Below are 21,742 nucleotides of genomic sequence, written 5' to 3'. Positions count from 1 at the left end.
TTGTTTCCATGATTTTTCTTTTCAAAATTAAACAAAACCAAACCAGCACTGTTATTATCCTTACTTACTGGGGTATTGTTAAAAAGTAGGATATGCCTATGGCCTTACTCTATATTGGGTACCTAATGACACACTGATACTAATATTTACCAGTTGAGGCTCTTTAGTCAGCTGTCAGTAGAATTGAGGCTGCTTGGCTATATGGGAGTGAGGTAAACCTGTAAAAACTGGTGAATAATATCTTTCAAAGGACTGTTACACGGCATGGGGCTATCTAGCTCCGCAGTAAAACATGGTACAATGACACATAAAATGGGTGCTCAGTCAGGGAGGGTGGCTTCTCTGCTTAAGTGCTGCCTGGGCTGAGATCTCAAAGTAGACAAAGTGGAAAAGCAAGATGGAATGGGAAAGGGAAACAGCATGTGCAGAGACCTAGATGCAAAAGGACTGAAAGAAACCAGCACGTCCAGAATAAAATCTGAGGGTGGTAAACATGAGAGGGCTGTGTCTTGTTCATCATGTATCCCCAATGTCTAGCAGAGTTCAGTTCATAAAAGCTGTAAAGCCATAAAAAGGGTATGAGTTAAATGACTAGTCTTCTGACAAGATGAGTCAATAGCATAGGTTATTTACTTATCTTCCTCTAACTCAGCCCGGGAGATATTATACACACAAATAAGAGGGAGGTTAGGGATGTGAGAAACTATGAAGAGTCCCCTGGATCATGATTGGGCCCTACTATACAGGGGCAAGAAATGGAAGCCCAGTGTAGAAAAGGGTAGAGTGCCATGGGAGTAGGGGTTGTGCCATAGGCTGGCAAAGAACTCTCCTGGGATGGCCAACATACTGTAACCATTAGCTCCTGGAGTTCTCCTCTAGAGAATTACAACTGAGGGGAAGAAGAGGAAGTTCTATCATCTGCCATTCTGGTGAAGTCCAGATTCTAACTCACAGGCTCTGTGCCTTGAGGACATCTCTACTTTCCCTCAATTCATTAGTACACTAGGGCCTGGGCTTGGCTCCTCCCTTCTACCACCAGCTGATACAAAATTCCCATCCTCTTCTGTGAGCTCACAGGGTTAAAAAAAATCAGTCATTTGGGGAATACAGCATCTACTATAAAAGACAACAGCCTCAACCAGTATTCTAAATGAAAGAGAATAAACAAAGACCATAGACTAAGACATGTTGAGTACTAAAAATGGAATGTTCATAAATCATAGCAGTGTTTTCTTAGGTCAGTCTCCCAAGGCAACAGAAATAAAAGCAAAAATTTAAAATGGAACCTAATCAAACTTTTAAGCTTTTGCACAACAAAGGAAACCATAAACAAAATGAAAAGGCAACCTACAGAATAGGAAAAAATATTTGCAAATGATGCTACGGACAAGGGCTTAATTTCTAAAATATACAAACAGCTTGTACAACTCAGTATCAAAAAAACAAACAACCCAATCAAAAACTGGGTAGAAGATCTAGATAAGACATTTCTCTAAAGACATACAGATGGTCAATAAGCACATGAAGATGCTTGACATCACTAATTATCAGAGAAATGCAAATCAAAACTACAATGAGGTATCACTTCCCACCAGTCAGAAGGGCCATCATTAAAAAGTCTACAAATAACAAATGCTAGAGAGTGTGTGGAGAAAAGGGAACCCTCCTATACTGTTGGTGGGAATGTAAATCAGTGCAGCCACTATGGAAAACAGTATGGAGGTTCCTTAAAAAACTAGAGTTGCCATATGATCCAGGAATCCTGGGGATATATCTGGAGAAAACTCTAATTTGAAAAGATACAAGTGGGACTTCCCTTGTGGCACAGTGGTCAAGAGTCCACCTGTCAATGCAGGGGACATGGGTTGGATCCCTGGTCTGGGAAGATCCCACATGCCGCAGAGCAACTAAGCCCGTGCACCACAACTACTGAGCCTGCACACCACAACTACTGAAGCCCGCGCACCTAGAGTCCGTGATCTGCAATGAGAAGCCCGCACACCACAACAAAGAGTAGCCCCCGCTCACAGCAACTAGAGAAAGCCTGTGTGCAGCAACAAAGACCCAACGCAGCCAATAAATAAATAAATAAAATGAAGATACAAGAACCCCAATGTTCATAGAAGCACCATGTAGCTGACAGGACCTAGAAGCAATAACACTTCAGTATCTAGAGCACATCTAGCACCCAGATCTTGGTTCCTTAATACCATTCTCCAATAAAGGAACCATGACTCCTTAGATAAATGGCTAACTCTGGGACAGGAAAGATATAAGATGAACCTGGAGCATCTTATGATGCCATAAAGTGAGAGGTGTTTAAAAACAACAGCACAATGATGGGGGCATATTGAAGGGACACAGGAGTCAACTGTAAGAGCGCCCAGTGGCCAAAGATGCCAACACTTTGAACAAAATTAAGTTTATTACTGGATTATTTCCCAAAGCATAAAATGAATATTCATGAGTCCATAGTTGTAGAAATAAATTTAATAAATGAGGGAAGAGACCAATTACTTTCTATAGAATTTCAATTAATTGATGTAAACATTTCACCCTTAAGAATACCACAACTCCATACTACTATATATAAAATAGATAACTAAGAACCTACTGTATAGCACAAGGAACTCTACTTAGTACTCTGTAGTGACCTACACAGGTATAGAATCTAGAAGAGTGGACATATGTATATGTATAACTGATTCACTTTGCCGTACAGCAGAAGCACAACATTGTAAATCAACTATACTCCAATACATATATATATTTATAAAGAAAGAATACCACAATTCCACTCTTAAGTGTGGGCTGCACAGTGACTTCATTCCAAGGAGTACAGCACTGGGGAGAGGGGGTAACTTTACAGTGGAAATACCTGAAAATATGACCTCAGCCACATGATCAAGGTTAACATCAATAGTAATAAGTCATGTTGATAGTATGTACCCTTGATATGGGAGGAGAATGGTACTGTGGTCTTCCTTTCAAAATCACTTAAGATTTTGAAATCCTAATTATGAGAAAATCCTAATTATGAGAAAAACTCAAACTAATTGAGAAACTCTACAAAATGCCTTACTCAAAACTTGAGGTCATCAAAAACAAGGAAAGTCTAAGAAGCTGTCACAGCCAAGAGAAGCCTAAGGAGACATGATGACTAAATGTAATATCGTCAATGGGATCCTGGAACAGACAAAGGACATTAGGTGAAAACTAAAGAAATGTGAATAAAGCATGAACTTTAGTCAATAATAATGTACCAATATTAGCCTATTAATTGTGACATATGTACTATACTAATATGTTAACATTAGGAGAAACTGGGTGCAGGCTACATGTGAATTCTTTGTACCATCTTCACAACTTTTCTGTATATCTACAACTATTCTAAAATGAAATAAATTTCAAGGTCCATTTTATTACCCTTTTCCCAGGTAACAGTTAAGTCACCCTTAAAAAACAGTATAAAATGTTCTCACACCCCAAAGGGCTTATAATGGAGATTAGGGAGAGCTAAAGTAACAGGGGCTCCTTTGAACCAGGCTTTAGGATCCTAAATTGACAAATATATGACCTAGCATGTTGGGTCATTAAAAGTGTTCCTAAGTAACAGTAAAGAGAAAGGTGTTGCTAAGCAGACATTCTAAGTATTACAGTTGATTTGTTAATTCAGTGAAGTTGTTTTCCAAGAGAATATCGACAGGTCCATTAACTGGAGCTGTTCATAAAGCCCTAATTAAGCAACAAGACTCACAAGAGCCACTGTCACTGTTTTAGGTTCTTAATTAGTTGCTCTTACCAGGTTGTTTTCTTTTGTGTGAACTCCTAGGCACTGAGCCACCTTTTTATGTCCCTTTGGGGCCTGCAGAATTTATTCCTCTGGGGTTTTTGTTTTCCTGATTAAAATTTGAGATATAATCCAAAATTTCAATGTAAATGTTCATTGACAAGTTTCTTTCAACCCTGAAAGAAGGAAAATAAATTGACAGGCGCCAGGGATAGCACTCAATACTTGGGGCCCCCTACTCATCCTGCTTTATTTTTCCCTCTTAATATAGTACAGGACATGAAACTTGAGCAGAGCAATGAAAAGGGGCACTTGTGTTTACTAACTGCTGTCTATGGCAGGAGGTGGCAGCTTGGATATTTACAGACCAATATCTGCTAGTCCAATTTCAGTTTTCATTGCAGCATGGGAAAAGGGTGATGGCAAAAGAGAAGGAATGGATAAAAAGCTACTCTGACATGTGTAACTTCATCTTAGACTCGATAGGAAATCTTAAAAAAACGAAATCAAGCCAACAGGGAGTAGTAAGTGACCAATTAACTTATCAAGTAGGAAATCCCATTAAATTATTTTAATGTGCATGATTAAGCCACTGAAACCTCCTGGGGTATTGAATACAGGCACAAACACCAAATGAATTTTCCCTTTTCAAGTAGCAACATAGGGGGCCCCTCCCTGCACCTGGGTAGCTTTACCATGCTCAGGAAAGCAATCTGTATGCTCAGAGGAACTTGAGATCCCAGATTTTAAACCCCGGCTATTCATGATATATAAAATTTTCCTCTTTCCTTTGGGACCATTTCTATTTCACTACCTAGGGTTGAGTCTGATCAGCTTCTGCTGGAAACCAGATTGCTATTCTTTCTTAGGGCCTCTTCTTTAGGTGTACATTAAAAGAGAAAACAATTATAAGTAACCCATTTAAAAAGTATATACAACAAACACCAAACACAAGAAATAAGGACTATCCTACTACTGGATAATTTACTAAAGTCACCTCAGTCCTCTAAAAGGAGTTTAATACCATATGGTAAAAGCTTGCTCTAAGGCAAAGGTATCGATAACATGATTTTTCAGGGACACATGTTGGTACTGGCCCTAAATCTGTCACAAATGAGCTGTAAACTCCCAAGGCCTGAATTTCATTCCCTAAAACAGAGTTTGGTAATTCTGGCCTGCCATCTGTTTTTGAAAGGCTCTATAGCTTAGCATGGTTGAGGGGAATTTTTTCTTTCAACACTGAAAATTTTACTTTCAGTGTCCCTAAATAAAGTTTTTTTAAAAAAATAAATTTATTTTATTTATTTATTATTTTTGGCTGTGTTGGGTCTTCATTGCTGCACGCGGGCTTTCTCTAGTTGCAGCGAGCAGGGCCTACTCTTCATTGTGGTGCGCGGGCTTCTCACCGCAGTGGCTTCTCTTGTTGTGGAGCACAGGCTCTAGGCGCGCGGGCTTAATTGCTCGATGGTATGTGGGATCTTTGCGGACCAGGGCTTGAACCTGTGTCTCCTGCATTGGCAGGTGGATTCTTAACCACTGTGCCACAAGGGAAGCCCCCTAAATAAAGTTTTATTGAAACACAGTAATGCTCATTTGTTAACATATTATCTATGGCTTCTTGCACACTGCAATTACAGAGTTGAGTAGTTGCAACAGATACTATATGGTGCACAAACCTAAAATATTATCAGGCCCTTTACAGCAAGTTTGCCAACTCCTGCTCTAGAACACAACTGTAAACTTCCTGCATTGGTGGAAGTGTCTTCTAAACTGGCCGCTAGGTAGTCACTAAATACTGATATGGAGAAATGGATTTTATTTGTCAATTTAAATCCACACGTAGTGTACAGCAGAGCTCTAGAATATGAGGGCTTAGTTTAAGTCTTGGACTTTTTTTTTTTTTTTTGGCCACACTGCACGGCTTGTAAGATCTTAGTTCCCTGACCAGGGATTGAACCCAAGCCCCTTGCAGTGGAAGCCTGAAGTCCTAACCACTGGACCGCCAGGGAAGTCCCAAGCCTTGGACTTAAGAGTAATCATTCTTCTCTAAAATTCTAGTTCTCGCCATAATTTTCTTTTAAATAAATTTATTTTTTTTTGGCCATGTTGGGTCTTTGTTGCTGCGTGCGGGCTTTCTCTAGTTGCGGTGAGCAGGGGCTACTTTTCTTTGTGGGGCACAGGCTTCTCATCGTGGTGGCTTCTCTTGTTGCGGAGCATGGGCTCTAGGCGCGAGGGCTTCAGTAGTTGTGGCACGTGGGGCTCAATAGTTGTGGCTCGCGGGCTCTAGAGCGCAGGCTCATTAGTTGTGGCGTACGGGCTTAGCTGCAGCACGTGGGATCTTCCCAGACCAGGGCTCGAACCTGTGTCCCTGCATTGACAGGCAGATTCTTGTCCACTGCGACACTAGGGAAGTCCTGCCATAATTGTTTTAGAATTTTAAGTATTCCCACCTATAAAGAAAACCTCACTCCTCTTTTTCCTTTAGTCTCACACTCTGATCACACTCTCAGTACTTCTGACACCAGATGTGTGGGTGTTTTTCCCACACCAAGAAAATCTTGTCACCAGCTGGGTGTCCTGCAATTTAACTCAATTCTGACAATATCTACACCTAGAGATAACTTCAGATCCCAGAGGCCAAGGGCACAGTCCCACAAGACTGCCCCTTCTCCACTTCAGATGCCAGACACAAGTCCAGGTTGTTAACCTGTACTTCTGACAGAAAGGCTGTAAGTCAGAGATTGCCACAGCCTCCTCCCTGGGTTTGACTAATTTTTGCTAGAGTGGCTCAAAGAGCTCAGGAAAACAGCTTACTGTTTACCTGTTTATTATAAAAGGATACGATAAAGGATACAAACGAACATCCAGATGGAAGAGATGTGTAGGACAAGGTATGTGGGAAGGGACGCCACTCTCCCAGCAGCTCAACGTGTTGTTCACCAACCTGTTAAATTCTCTGAACCCCATACTGTTGGAAGTTTTATGGAGGCTTCATCATGATCATTAACTCCATCTCCAACCCCTCTCCCCACTCTGGAGAATGAGTGTGTGTCTGAGAGGGGTGTGTGTGTGTGAGAGAGAGACAATTCTAAGCTCTAATCATTGCCTGGTCTTTCTGGTGACCAGCCCCACCAGAACAAAAGACATACATCACCCAGGAAGTTCCAAGGGATTTAGGAGCTCATTGTCAGGAGCCACATTCAAAGACCAAATATTAGAACAAAAGATGCTCCTAAAAAAAAAATAAAAAGATGCTCCTAGTGCTCTGATCACTTAGGAAATCACAAGGGTTTTAGGAGCTGTACCAAAAACCAGGGTCAGATATATATATATATACCAATGTGTGTGTGTGCATAAAAAAATGTATGTATATATATTTTTTCTATTATTTCACACCACCCATCTGAGCTGAAGTGAGTTAACTAGAAACTACATGACAAAAGCACTGCATACATTACTTATCTTGGTGTTACAAAGGGCTGTCAGACATCTGAGGTCCCAGTGGAGGAAGGTTTCTCACTCAGGTAAAGGCATCTAGGATTCGAAGAGGAAAGGAATGACAGGCTATCCTTAAGGCAGGGTCCTTTTCTAATAGAAAAAAACTGTTTGCACCCAGACTAGGACCAACTCCACAGGAGGAGTTACTCCACTCTCAGAGGTGCAAAACGTTGCCCAAAGGTACTCAGCCACAGCGCCAAAACAGTACTAGAGCCAGACCTCAATAAAGGCAGCACTTGCTCTTCCAACAGTGTAACACCATCCGAGGCATCACACTAGCCTGGACAGCTGACAACTGCTGGATGATTCCTGAAACAGTTTTCTTATTTGTTTCAGATACCCAAGTACCCCAGGTAGAAGACATGGATATAGGTATCCCCATGAATTGAACATCGACTGCAAAACAGAGGCCTGGGAGCACTGATTGCAGACCCTGCTGTCAAATCCTTTAAAAAATTGGAAACAGGAAACCCTTTCCCATGGCTTCAGTCATTTTATCCAACACTGAGAGAGTTCTTGCCATGTGCTGGGCACTGTGCTTGGGATCTAGCTGTGAACAAAGTAAGATACACTAACCTGTCCCTCACGGAATTTACAATCGCCCCCCAGTTTCCTCAGATGGAATGACAGATAATCTCAAAGATCCCACATGCCTCCAGACCATAATCACTAAAATCCTACTCAGCCCTTCCCTGAGTAGGATTTGTTAGGGGCAAATACAGTTGATTCTGCCTCCCAATTGTTTCCTGATGGGCTCCAACAAACAAACAGGCCTGGCACATAGTCAATGTTGGAATGAATAAGGACATTTACCTGATAACTCCATACACAGACTGTCCATTTGCCACTAATTTCCTCTCTTCAGGAGGGCCAAGGATGCCCTACTTTCAAGTCATCCTAAAAAGAAAAAGATTTCAGTGTTCAACATCCCAGCTCCTAAGGCTGCTTTTTGTAGAGACAGAAACAAAATGCTGTCTGTCGTTTATGATCTACCATAATTTTTATATCCTCAGTAATTATTTTATTTCCCATTACTTACCTTTTTTCTTGCCTGTTACTACTAAAGACCTTTAGATATCACTTGTATTAAGAACCGATAGGGCTTCCCTGGTGGCACAGTGGTTGAGAATCTGCCTGCTAATGCAGGGGACACGGGGTCGAGCCCTGGTCTGGGAGGATCCCACATGCCACGGAGCAACCAGGCCCGTGAGCCACAACTATTGAGCCTGCGCGTTTGGAGCCTGTGCTCCGCAACAAGAGAGTCCGCGATAGTGAGAGGCCCGCGCACCGCGTTGAAGAGTGGCCCCCGCTTGTCACAACTAGAGAAAGCCCTCACACAGAAACGAAGACGCCAACACAGCAAAAATTAATTAATTAATAAACTCCTACCCCCAACATCTAAAAAAAAAGAACCGATATATTACAGACTATTCACAATGAACATTTGAGGTATTCACACAAAGCACCCAACATTTAGCTAAGAGAATCCTTTTAAGGCAAAGCCAATTGATAGAACAAAACTAGCTTTGATAAATAACTCCTCTGCCTCCCAACATCCTCACCAGTTCCTTCTGTAGAACTAAGATATCACTTTTCACAGAAAGCAGCAACTAAGTCAGCCCTATTGGACAACCTCCAGCATCACCCTGAGTGATAAGTGATTGCCTAGAACTGAGAAGCATCTGTTTTTAGAAAATTAGCATTCTAAAACAATATCACTACAAAGGGGACTCAGTATCTCCTGCTCCAAAGAGGCAACAACTCCGCTTACTTCTGAAAATCAGTAAGATATCAACAAAAATATACTGTCAACCTAAAGCATAAATTATTATCGTTGTAGCTAGGCCTAGTATCTAGAGCCCCCTCAATGAATTGCTATTTTTATATTCTATTAATGAGCTAAAGAATGCCCAGGGAATTCCCTGGCGGTCCAGTGGTTAAGACTGCACTTTCACTGCTGAGGGCCCGGGTTTGAACCCTAGTTGGGGAACTAAGATCCCACAAACCGTGCAGCGCGGCCAAAAAAAAAAAAAAAAGCCCATAATTTTAAAGCAAATTCATATCTATGTTTCCTTGTAAGGCATGGCATTCTCACAGGTAACTACAGCTATCCTTCTACAAAGGGTTTATCCTGACTAGCTCTGTACTGTGGGGGAGTGGGAGCTATGAAATCTGCAAAAATCCCATTGACTTCCACCCTCTATAAGGCCCTCTTTTGTGTGTTTTCGCGCACTAGTTGTTTTGCGTGGGGGGGGGGGGGCCGCCGGGGCATGTGGAACTTCCCCGACCAAGGATCTAACCCGTGCAGCGGAAACTCAGAGTCTTAACCACTGGACCACCAGGGAAGTCCTATAAGGCCCCTTTTGAGCACTTGGTAGACTCAAAAAATAAAAGCCCAACTTTTCCTCTATACTTATATATCCCTCCATTGCCTTTGTTCTGTTTCCAAGGCACGATTCAAGGAACTTCATACTAGCCAAACCTGTCGGACCAGAACCATTCTCCATGTTAGGTTTCTCCTTGCAAAGGCATGCTCTTGCAGATTTAACCTTAATGGAAAAGCAACTATGCTGGCATCCTGGTATAGTTAACAACATAGTTGGCAATGAACCAGGCCCAGAATGCCAACCAGCTATATTGGCTGCTGTTCTCCCAGCAGTGTAACACTTGCCTAGGTACACGGAAACCTAGGCAGCTGCCTACAGCTGGGGCCAAAGGTAGGCTAATGGAGTTGCACTCACCTGGCGGTGCATCTTCCCAAAGTCCACAGCTGGTCCCTCTGCAATCAAAGCACTCCAGGTTAGAGTCAGCCAACAGTTAGTGAACACTTGTGTGGAGTTCAAGACCCCTACCCTCAAAACTCTGTAACTTGGTGAGGCCTGAGCCACAGAAACAATAGCAGGAAATAAAACAAATAGCTTTCCCTTGGTTAGCTTTATTGTCATATGTCATTTGTACCTGCATACCACAGCAGTTCAACAGTAGCAAATTAATGGTCTCATCAAGTATCAAATTAATGGCTCTGTCACTTAACACCCAAGTGGCAGTGAGCAAGTAACTTAACCTCTGTACCTCAGTCTCCTCATTTGTAGAATGGGGGTGTTGATAATAGTACCCAGGGTGGTTGGGAGATTTAAATGGAATATAAATTAATCCCATAGGATAATATCTGCTATAGACTGATAACTCAGTAACACTTGTTATTGTCAGGAGCTACATTCCAGGCAAGGAGATAAATACTGGTGAGTAGAAGGGAAAGTTATCCTGGGAGAGCAATGGGCAGTGAAAATTGGAGAGGCTAGTTAAAACTAGACTGAGAAGGGCCTCAATTATGTGACCTCTTGAAGAACCATAAAACAGCATCTTAAAAAATGATTGCATGCAGTAATCGGTGTGAAAGAAACTGGAGGCAGTTGGGTTGCCATTTCTACCAACGACCCCAACTACTGGTTGAAAACAATAACCGAAATATTTGCAAAATGTTAATAAACATTTCTACCCACTCACCCTTACAATTTATCTTATATATATAAAGTGAGAGTATCTAAGACCATACTTTTTTCCAGCCATCCTCTAATTTCACTCCTAAACGCCTCCAAACAATTTAGAGGAAAAGGAAAATAGAGGGGGCTTATAGTCCAGGTCTAAAAACGAATCCAAAAATAGCCTGCCCCTTTCAGGGGCTCGGGTTGAAGGGACTGACCGAGCTCCACCCGAACACGTGTTCCTCAGAAACCTTCCCAAGTCCCTGGCCCTGGTGCCTGGGGACCGAGACTCTCCGAGACCGGCTCTAGGGAACTCTCCAGGGACAGTAGGGATAGTAGGCAACAGGGGGCGACTCTGGGGGTACGATCCCCCAGCATCTCTTCAACATGCCCTCCGAACCTGGGGTCACGAGGGAACGAACCCCAATTTCGTCCCGTGCCTCGGAAGAAGCCTCCGCACAACTGCCTCTCGCCCCTGGCTGGTAAACCTCCGAGGCCTCTCCCCTATTTGCCCTTACTCACCAGCGCGTGTCCGGAGCTCAGCGAGGACACTGCAGCTCGAGAAGAGTCCGCAGGGGAAAGGGCAGCCGGGAGCCGAGGGGAGCCCCGCCCCGGGGCGGCTACTGGGCGGGCCCTCAGAGGGCGGGGCCCAGAAACCCCGCCCAGGAAAGAGTTAGAAAAATGGGAGAGCTGTGGCAGAGGCGAGCATACTCTTTAACAGGAACTAGACCCCAGAAGAGAAAAGGTAGGAATCCGAACAAGCGTTACAATTATCTGACACCCATCCCATTAGTTAGTTACGCATGGAAAGGGCGCTGGGTGTGGGGCTGCTTAAGAGAAAACTTGGTGTGTCCTAGCGGGGCGGTGCTTCCAGCCTGCCCAAACCGAGGGCCGCGGGTTCCTCTCACACGTGTGGCGCCTTTCGGTTGCCGCAAGCTCAGCCCACGCTTTTTCCACCTCCCACGCAGATCCTCTTTCTGGCTTTCTTCAGCTGTTCTGTCACTCGGCTAACGGATCGTCCTCCCACACAGGTCACCTTGGTCTTTGGGATCTCTCCAGGAGGTTTTCGGCTAGATTATGCTAGTCACTCCAGCCTAACCTGCGGGACCATCCCTGCGGCCCTGTAGTGGGATCCTTAGCTGAGCTGCAGCAACTAAAGAGTACTGTCTTTCTCTGCCAGACTTGCCTTTCACCGTGGCACAGTAGCCAAAGAGGCCACATTTTGCCCACCAGGTTGCCAGCATTTATTTTGAACACTAAACCTTCCCCCACTATCTGGAGTCAATATGATTCTCTCCTGCTGAACATTCGGTGAAGCTGAGGACTAGAAGGGCAAGGCCCAGCAGCAGTAATTCCGAAATCCATTCCATAATTCTCAAAATTCTAAAGCCACTTTGTTCCTATCGCTCCAGCATCCTACTGGCTCTGCTGATCTATTTCACCTGGCACCTTCCTAAGGTGAACCCCTGGGAGTCAGCCAATGCCCTTATCTGCCAACATGTTTTATTATCTATTTCCTCAGGTATTTCATAACAACAACAAAAAAAATGTGCTTCCTGTACACCCCCACCCTTCCCGACCTCTGCTGAGAAAGCCAAGAGTCCTACATTGATTCCAGGAAAAGACTTTAGGCCCTAAGGACAGAGAGCCACTGAAGTGGCAAGCACAAATTCTCCCCAGTTTTGATGGAATTGGACACAGGCTCTGGTAGGAAAAAGGCTTACATAAATACAGTGATTAAAAACGTCACATGATCAGTGCTGGGCTGGTAGGCAGAAGCTCTGCTTTGCAGTTAAATAGGAAAGTGGCTAAAGACTGCTGCCATAATCAATGCCTGCATTCAGCTGCCACAGTGTGTTCATAAAGGAGGGTTATGAGAGCTATAAAACTGGGCAGATGGGGTGGGTAATTGTCCTGCGGAGCTCTGCTAAAGGAGAAATTGCATTGGCATCTCATATTTTGCTTTCTTTCGTTCCAAATACACCAAATGGAGAAGGCAGAGCTACCCTGAGGATTCATGAAAAGGAAGGATGAGGTTTGTGTGAATGTGTGCGTGTGTGCTTTCAGAGCAAAGACAGGAAGTAATTGAGAATAGGGAGATACCAGGGCCTTTGAGGAGAGAGGGACCAAATGACCTGGAGACAACTGGTTTCACAGATCAGTCCAGGGAGAAGGCAGGATGGAGGGAAGGCCAGACATTCTAAGTAAGGCTGAGAGATGTGCCATGTTCTCATGTGATATTGAAAATGTGGTCACCTTTTTTAGCTATAGGCCATTCAGTGTCCTTTGGAGGAAAACCTAGATTATGATTTCTTCATTTCTCAGTTAAAAAATCCTTTATAGTCAACCTTCTTAATCTCCATCCTTTTAAATTCTGAATTCATTTTGGTGAGTTGGCTTATATGGTCTTTTATTTATAATATCAACTACTTTTTTACCTTTTTGTTTGTTTCTTATTCTTGCAAAGACAGAATTGTTAGGAATAACAAAAAAGAAAAGGGAGAATTTCTAGAAAAAAATGGTGCAGTGAGATGAAAGGCAAAGGATTAGGGAAGGTCCATGAGCTCTGAGTTTGACCTCATAATCGAAAGGCTGGCCCCACGGGACACTAGGTTTCCAAGCTTTTTGCCTGCCTTTCCCTTTCTCCTGCATTTATCCTCTCCTTCTTGCTTCCTTACTTGATGTCTTTCGGCCCTGAGACTGCTCTTTTCCTCTCCTCCCTGGACAGGAATCACCAGTACAGAAATATTTAATCATTTCTTCAATTAATCTGCCCATCAACATTTACTGACCATCTACCATTTACCAGACCCTGTTCAGGCGCTGCATATAAAGTCAGAGGAATAGGACTTCCCTGGTGGCACAGTGGTTAAGAATCTGCCTGCCAATGCAGGGGACACGGGTTTGATCCGTGGTCCAGGAAGATCCCACATGCCGTGGAGCAACTAAGCCCGTGCACCACAACTACTGAGCCTGCGCTCTAGAGCCCGCGAGTCACAACTACAGAAGCCCACGTGCCTAGAGCCTGTGCTCTGCAACAAGAGAAGGCACTGCAATGAGAAGCTCGCGCACCACAACGAAGAGTAGCCCCCGCTCACTGCAACTAGAGAAAGCCTGCACGCAGCAACGAAGACCCAATGCAGCCAAAAATAAATAAATTTATAAAAAATTAAATTAAATTAAAAAATAAAGTCAGAGGAATAGAAATTCCTGCCTGCCTAGAGCTTACAGTCTAGTGGGGAAGAAAGATAAGTAGTATAGGTATCCTTGAGCATATGTCAGGGGGCAGCTAACGTAGCCTGGGGAGTCAGGAAGGGTACTAGAGATGGCAGTATTCCCTCTGGCTGATCTTAAAGGCTTAGAGTAGAAGAGGGATCTCTCCTGCATCCCTGTACTCCTTGCTGCTGCTCTGTAATAGCTTCCAAAGTTAGAGTGGGGCCCTGCAGTAGTCCTTATTTCTTTTTTTAAATTTTTTTTTGTTTATTTATTTGGCTGCACTGGGTCTTAGTTGCAGCACACAGGTTCTTCATTGTGGCGTGTGGGATCTTTAGCTGCAGCATGTGAACTCTTAGTTGCGGCATGTGGGATCTAGTTCCCTGACCAGGGATCGAACCTGGGCCGCCTGCATTGGGAGCGCAGAGTCTCAGCCACTGGACCACCAGGGAAGTCCTTATTTCTCAAAAGCATAGTTAGATTGTCAAGGATATAGAGAAATTGGAACCCTCATACACTGCTGGTGGGAATGTAAAATGGTGCAACTGCTTTGGAAAACAGTCTGGCAGTTCTTCATATTATTAAACATAGAATTACTTTATGGCTCAATAGTTCCACTCCTAGGTATATACCCAAGAAAATGAAAATATATGTCTACACAAAAACTTGTACACACATGTTCGTAGTAGCATTATTCATTAGAGCCAAAAATTTGAAACAACCCAAATGTCCTTTAACTGACAAATGGATAAACAAAATGTGGTATATCTATACAGTGGAATATTATTTGGCCATAAAAAGAAATGAAGTACTGATTCATGCTAAATAAACCTTGAAAACATTATGTTAAATTAAAGAAGCCAGACCACACAGTGCTTAATTCTATTCATATGAAAGTCCAGGACAGGAAAATCTATAAAGACAGAAAGTAAATTAGGGGTTGCTTAGGTTGAGGGGGGGTGGTAAGATAGCTAAAGGTTATGGGGTTTCTTTTAAAAAAAAAATTTATTCATTTGGCTGCATTGGGTCTTAGTTGCAGCATGCGGGATCTTTCTTGCGGCACGCGGGCTTCTCTCTAGTTGTGGTGTGCGGGCTCTAGAGCGCACAGGCTTAGCTGCCCCTGGCATGTGGGATCTTAGTTCCTGGACTGGGATCAAACCTGCGTCCCCTGCATTAGAAGGTGGATTCTTAACCACTGGACCACCAGAGAAGTCCCATGGGGAATTAATTATAACTGAGGAGAGTCAAAAGGATATCAACTACTAAACTGAAATAGACGTTGAAATTTTTCCCCTTCATATAAGGTACCTGGTGCAGCTTCTATGTCTACAATCCATTGTGTAACTGAATTTTGAACACTTTTCATTTAAAGTCATTCCAGGAGGTGGCTCATTTTGCAAAGCCAACAGTTCTTTCTGTACTCATTTCTGCATTGACACCATGATGGAACCATCCCCCCAAGGCCGGTGAGGCAGAGATGCAGGATGAGGAGCTGCTGTGTTTGCGTAAAGGCATGGGGCCCAGCATCCCATGGGGTTTCTTTTTGAGGGGATGAAAAAGTTCTAAAATTGTGGTGATGGTTGCACATATCTGTGAGTATAATAAAAACCGTTGAATCGTATACTTTAAATGGGTGAATTGTATGGTATGTGAATTATATCTCAATAAAGGTGTTAAAACAACAAGAAGAAGCATATCTGGGGACCTAAAAGATCTGCAATTCTGATTAAAATTGTGGGCCTCATGGTCATTGTCAATTTTAAGGTCTAGAAAGGACTTTTTATTCTGGGTCTTGCGGCCTTTCAGAGTTCCTTCCTCAGTATACAGAGAAAATTAATGCATTTGGGTGGCCAGCACAAACAGATGCAGAGGGGTAGACTGTGCATTCTCATACTTCCCCTCCCTAACTTGACTCTCTCATAATGTTCCGGTTTAAGATTTACAGTGTACCTACTGTGTAGAAGGTATATGGAAAGAGCTAGTCTCTTTATTTTTCCAATGGTTGAAATTAAGTTACTAATAGGCTACCCTCTATATAAACAGATAAAGCTCTTTAGAAGATAGGCAATGTGGGGACTTCCTTGGTGGCGCATGGTTAAGAATCCACCTGCCAATGCAGGGGACGTGGGTTCGAACCCTGGTCTGGGAAGATCCCACATGCCGTGGAGCAGCTAAGCCCGTGTGCCACAACTACTGAAGCCTGCGCTCTAGAGCCTGCGAGCCACAACTACTGAGGCCATGTGCCACAACTACTGAAGCCCACGTGCCTAGAGCCCGTGCTCTGCTACAAGGGAAGCCACTGCAATGAGAAGCCCATGCACCACAACGAAGAGTAGCCCCCGCTCGCCACAACTAGAGAAAGCCTGCCTGCAGCAACAAAGATCCCACACAGCCTAAATAAATAAATAGATAGAAGATAGGCAATGTGGTACAAAGAATAGTTGCAAAGCATCCTGGGATCCTGGGCTCCCTCTATGGCATGTAGGGAAACATCATGGTGACATCAGCTAGAGCAAGACTAATTCCCAGTCCTTGTTGTTGAGCAAGTTCCAAGACTTGGCTCCCTCCTCACATGCTTCCAATCACCCCTTCATTTGGTTTCTAGACTCAATTAGTTAGTCTATTTCCATACCACCCCCACCCCCACAGTGTCCAAATTGGCCCTCCAGTACTGAAACCATGTGCCGGAAATTCATTAAGCTGAACACATGGGAAATTACAGAGGAGATTTCACTTGTCACTTGGGCTCAAATATAGAAAGTAATTTTAAAAGGACAGTGGCAAGAGGCTATTTTTATCTTGCTTGTTTGTGCTGAATTTTCTTATCTTGCTGTCTCTCATTCTCTTCCTGGCTATCTCTCCTCTTCTTTGCTTCTTCTTTAAAATAAATGTTGGCCTTTTTAATCTTCATCTTAAGTTCTCTTCTCTTGCTTTATGGAGTCTTTTGTCTGCCTTTGTCATTCATTTATTCATTCATTCAACAAATATTGAATATCTACCAGGTCCTGTGCTGGGCACTAGGATAATACAGTGGTGAATAAGACAGACGTGGTCCTTACCATTATGGAGATTACAGTCTGATGAGGCAGGTGGACATCAGGTAGATTGAGTTCGGTTTTGGTCACAGGAAAGCCTTGAGGGAGTTACTGGCACCTTCTGATGCTAAGTTTAACCTGAAGTAAATGTGCATGTGAAAACAGCCCAAATCCCAGCATGTTTGTGGGGTTAAAGAAGAAACTAAATATATCAGAAGGAATGCAAGGAAATGGAACACACAGGTTTCTGTGTGTTATGTACAAGCCCCTGGGGTAGAGAGAACATGGATTTGACAGTCAGATGTGGATGTGATTCTGACTCCACCACTTAAATATTAGTGGTTTGACCTCTGGACCTCAGTTTCCTCACCTATAAAATGGGAATTGTTATCACTACATTTTAGGTTGTTGTGATGATTAAATGAGATAGCATATATAAAGGACGGGGCAGGTGCCCAACATATGTTGCTTCCGTTCCCATTACCTCCTTATCCCACCTTTAAATCTCACAAGTACCAAAAAAAAAAAAAAAATCCAGTCTCTCATTTGATGGGAAATGAAGTTCTTCAGTTGGTGTTAACCAACCATATGCCCTGAGAAATTGGTTACTACAAATTGCACTATACATGCAATTTATGACAGATTACTCCCTTATTCTGGGGTAAAGGAAAGGCAGTAAAAAAATGAAATTTTACAAAAAGACTGAAATAAGGTATAACAAAGGACTTCCTCACCATGAGGGCTGGAAATATGAGTGGATGCCTCAGAGAGCTACAGAATCTTTTTTTTCTAAGAGTACCTGTTTAGACTGGGTTAGGGAAGGTCGACCTGGAGGTAAACCTGCCAATCTCTTCATGTCCCATTTAGCCTAGGGAATCTTTTCAGGAGGAATTGCTGTTCTTCCTTTTCCAAGCCAGGCGTCCTCTGGGGAGATGAATGCTGCCAAGAAGGCTTATTGCTCACAAGGAAAGGAAAAATGGCAGCTGCCATCCAGGCACTTAATAAGTTCACTAAATTGAGAAGCTGCTGATTTGGTTTACCTGATTCCACCCCCCCGATAAAGAAGAGATCTCTTCAGTCAGAGGTTCTTTGAAACTGAAAAGGAAGCCTGAGCTCCAACTGCAGAAATTGGCAGAGGCAGCACTCAAAGGGATAAGCCCCGCTTGGCAGGCGACACCAGAGTTCCTGGATTCATTCCCCCGCCCCCACCCACAGGAAATTTCAGGTTGCCTTTGTTCTGCTGATTTCTTTTCAAAGGGCATTATTTTAGCTGTCCTTTCCTCCTTTACCACCATTTTTCTTTCTTCTTCCTTCTTTTCCTTATTCTAGCTTTCCTTCCCTCCTCTCTCGTGCCGCCTCCATTTCATTTTCTCCATTACCCCCTCCTCCCAATCTATATCAGCTGTGGGATCTCGTCGCCTACCCCAATGGGATTTCGGTTCCAAAAACTTGAGAATTCCTTCTTCTAAAGTAACAGTATTATGCTGCTAACAAAGGTGCTGCTCTGTATATTTAGAGAGCAAGGTTTCGGCAAGTGTAGTCAGGTACCTTGGGGGAAGACCTTTCAGGCAGGATTTTCAGAGCCTTTCATATGCTAATGAATCGTGAGTGTCCATGGGGAAGGGGGTGCTTAGAATATTGGAACCCATTTTCCCAAACCTCGTGATCTTTTTTCTTCTCCACAGAGCATATCCTGGGACAGGTGGTCTTTGGAACACATTTCAGAAACAATCATATCATGTGCTAGGTTTTTTTAAAATGCTGTAACATTCATCATCATTTGATTTTTACAACTACCCTGTGATAGGACAGGGAAGTTATAATAGCCTCACTTTATAGATGAGTAAAACTGAGGCGCAGAGAGATTGCATGCCTGGCTCATAGTAACATAGCTAACCAGCAAGCAAAGCTAGGTAGGTCTTCTTGTTTATGGCCCTACTCTCTCTGCACTGCCTTGTACTGTGTTTAAATATAATATATATGTGACATCGTAATATGGCATGTGATATACGATATAGGATCTAAAAGACATACATACTATAAGTAGTGAATTATGACATTCATTTTTTCCCCATTCAACTAAATATGTATTGCACATCTATTATGATGTGCTTATCACTTCACTATTCCAGGTGCTGGGGACAGAGCAGTGACCAAAATAGACAAAAACACAAATTCTTGCCTTCACGGAGCTTACATTCTAGTGGGGGAGATAGAAGTTATATGAGATAAATATGTAAAATATATTCTGTTATATATGTTACATTATATATACATATGCCTTATAATCATAAGGGCTAAGAATAAAAATAGAGAAAATGATAGGCAGATGTGGGAGTTGCAGATAAGGGGTGCAGGGGGGTCAAGGAAGGCTATACTGAAAAAGGCTACGTTTGAATAAAGACCTGAAGGAGATAAGGGGGTGACCATGCAGAGGTTTAGGGTGCCTAGGAGGGTGCTCCAGCAGAGATAAAAGCAAGTTCAAAGGGCCTCAGGCAGGAGTGAGCCTAGGGTGAGGGTGAGCTCGGGAGAGGGTAGGGTGGTAGGAGATGAGGTTAGAGAGATTGAGGGGTTGGGGTCCAGATGCCAGCTCTTATAAGGAAATGAAGTGATATAATGCAGATGATATGCCATGATACAATATTAATAATACCATATGACAGGTCTATTATGTTACTACATAACAAATTACCCCCAAACTTGAAGAGTTTAAAACAGCAAAAGCTTATCTCACATAGCTTCTGGGGGTTAGGAACTGGGAGCAGCTCAGCTGAGCTGGCTGAGGGTCACTCGTGAGGCTGCAGTCAGGCTGTCCACTAGGGCCTCAGTCATCTGAAGGCTTGCCTGAGGCTGGAGGATCTGCATCCAAGCTCACTCACATGGCTGCTGACAGAAGGCCTAAGTTCCCTCACATGAGCCTCTCCATAGGGCTGTTCACTACATAGCAACTGGCTTCCCCCAGAGAGAAAGTAACCAAGGGGGAGCCACAGTATCTTTTATAATCTAATCTTGGAAGTTACATACCTTTACTTCTGTTATATTGTGCTAGTCTCACAGATAAACCCTGGTGCTATGTGGGAGGGGACTACAAGTATATGAATATCAGGAGATGGAGGCTGGCTACCATAACTGGTTTAAGGAAGAAAACGTCCTCAAAATAACCAATACTTCAACAAATGTGTGCCAAATATTAGCATGTGTCTCCCAAAACACTGGAGCTCACAACCCCATGTGGGTTGAGGCCTGAACAGGGACACACAGAGAGCGGGAGCTTCAGAAACCCACTGTGGGCCTGAAGGTCTTATTTCAATTCTGCAGGAGCATGTTTCTTTCTTCAAAGCCCCACTTCCTCTAGGCCTGGGCTCATTATTTCATTCACCCAGTTAACGCAACGTGGAATAATCGTAGTTAAACCTGCAAAGAAAAAAAATGCTTTGAGGAGAGCAGTAAAACTTCAAAGGCAGGCTAGGACCTCTCTGGGCAATTTAACCTTGAGATGACACTGGACTTTTATGAAGGGCAGAGACAACCCACCTACCCCTCCACACTCTCATGGATCTTCTTGTGAAGGCTTCCTGCCTGGTCTAAAAAGAATGATGACAGGGAAGAGAGTATTTGCTCTGTCCCTGAGGCCCAGCATTGGGTCTGTTCAGAGACAAAGACATGGCCACCTGAGACCCAGGCAGGTCTCCTGCCGACTCCTGCCAGGTTCAGCTTTGGCTATGCAGCCGGAGTCAGCCAGTTTCCTAAGTTGAACAGCAGATGGCATCGCAGCCTCAGGAGCGAGCATCCCAGACTGCTGGCAAGAGCAGCAGCACAATTAAGAACTCAGACTCCTGCTTGGCATCTGGGAGTTAGTTCCTGGGGTGGGGACCCCTGCCTCCCCAGCTCCCAGCTCAGGAAGTTTCTGCTCTGTGCCTGCAGATTGTGATATGGTCAGGCTGGTATCTCAGAGAGTAGAGCTTGGAGCCCCCAGTTAGGAAACAGATGATGAATGTAGGGTCTTTTCTACGATCCTTTCTGAAAAAGATGAAAATCAGAGGTTGCTGTGCCCAGAGCTACTGTGTTTTTCCATCACCGCCTATCCCTTGCTTGTGAGGGTCTGCACAGAGTATATCCTGGTTGGGGGGCTGACAGGCCCCTGGCAGAAGCCTCCTGGGATGACTAGATGGGGCCAAAGACAATTTGAGGGATCAGAGGGCTCTGGAAAGCATCTGAGGAATCCTAAGGACTCAGTATTGAATCTCTTTTCTCCCTAGTGACCTGAATGAGGAGTCAAGCCCCAGAGCTTTCTCCTAGCAACACAGGGAGGGTTCAGTCCCGCAGGCCTTCTTTTTGTGCCTCAGTCTCCTTCCTTCTCTCTGTATTTCTGACTCCTCTTCCTTCACCTCTCTGTTCCACTTTTTCTCTTCTTCCTTTTCCCTCTGTCACCTGTGTCCATTGATGTCTTTCCCTTTGTGGATCTCTTTCTTTCTCTGCTCCAGGATAGCAAGGAAAGCCAGTTACCAAACTGCCCTGGCAGAGTGCCTGTGGGCACTGGGCTGCAACACCATTGCCCGTCTTTAGGGGCTTGGACCTTCTCCACTCGGTCCACCCTCCCTCATTCCCTTCCTCCCTGCTGCTGCTGCTGCTGTTTGATGGCTGGTCCCAAGAAAACCTGTAAAAAGGGAGGTCCAGAGGTCACCAAGAGAATATATCTCCCCCCTCAGAGCCTGTGCTCC

The 21,742-nt window shown here is 43.8% G+C and overlaps 2 protein-coding genes and 1 non-coding gene across 7 annotated transcripts in view; 1 reads left to right on the top strand and 2 right to left on the bottom strand.

Moving 5' to 3' along the window:
* The window catches only part of MATR3 (matrin 3), a 48,457-nt gene extending 37,060 nt beyond the window's left edge, over positions 1 to 11,397 (bottom strand). For 2 of the 5 annotated variants that reach the window (XM_019924501.3, XM_019924507.3), the window contains exons 1-4: positions 11,296 to 11,397; positions 10,030 to 10,067; positions 8,102 to 8,185; positions 7,244 to 7,324 (exon numbers count right to left, since the gene is read on the bottom strand). Coding sequence is in view for 1 of the 5 variants with exons in the window: in XM_073801850.1 (XP_073657951.1) it covers positions 10,030 to 10,041 (12 nt within the window). In the remaining 4 variants the exon portion in view is untranslated. Of the gene's footprint in view, positions 1 to 7,243; positions 7,325 to 8,101; positions 8,186 to 10,029; positions 10,068 to 11,295 lie in introns of those variants that run through there. The other 3 variants (XM_019924503.3, XM_073801850.1, XM_073801851.1) reach the window with 3 other exon arrangements.
* LOC117312006 (small nucleolar RNA SNORA74) lies at positions 7,392 to 7,591 on the bottom strand. Its single transcript, XR_004526185.1, has one exon. It is a non-coding gene; the product is annotated as a small nucleolar RNA SNORA74 (small nucleolar RNA).
* A 54-nt stretch (positions 11,398 to 11,451) lies between the features above and the next one.
* The window catches only part of SIL1 (SIL1 nucleotide exchange factor), a 296,046-nt gene continuing 285,755 nt past the window's right edge, over positions 11,452 to 21,742 (top strand). The window contains exon 1 of the mRNA XM_073801853.1: positions 11,452 to 11,518. The gene's annotated coding sequence lies outside the window, so the exon portion shown is untranslated. The remainder of the gene's footprint in view (positions 11,519 to 21,742) is intronic.

This window comes from Tursiops truncatus, chromosome 3, assembly GCF_011762595.2.
Source record: "Tursiops truncatus isolate mTurTru1 chromosome 3, mTurTru1.mat.Y, whole genome shotgun sequence".
NCBI lineage: Eukaryota > Metazoa > Chordata > Mammalia > Artiodactyla > Delphinidae > Tursiops > Tursiops truncatus.
Note: the sequence above shows the minus strand (reverse complement) of the source record. Positions and strands in the feature narration are given on the sequence as shown.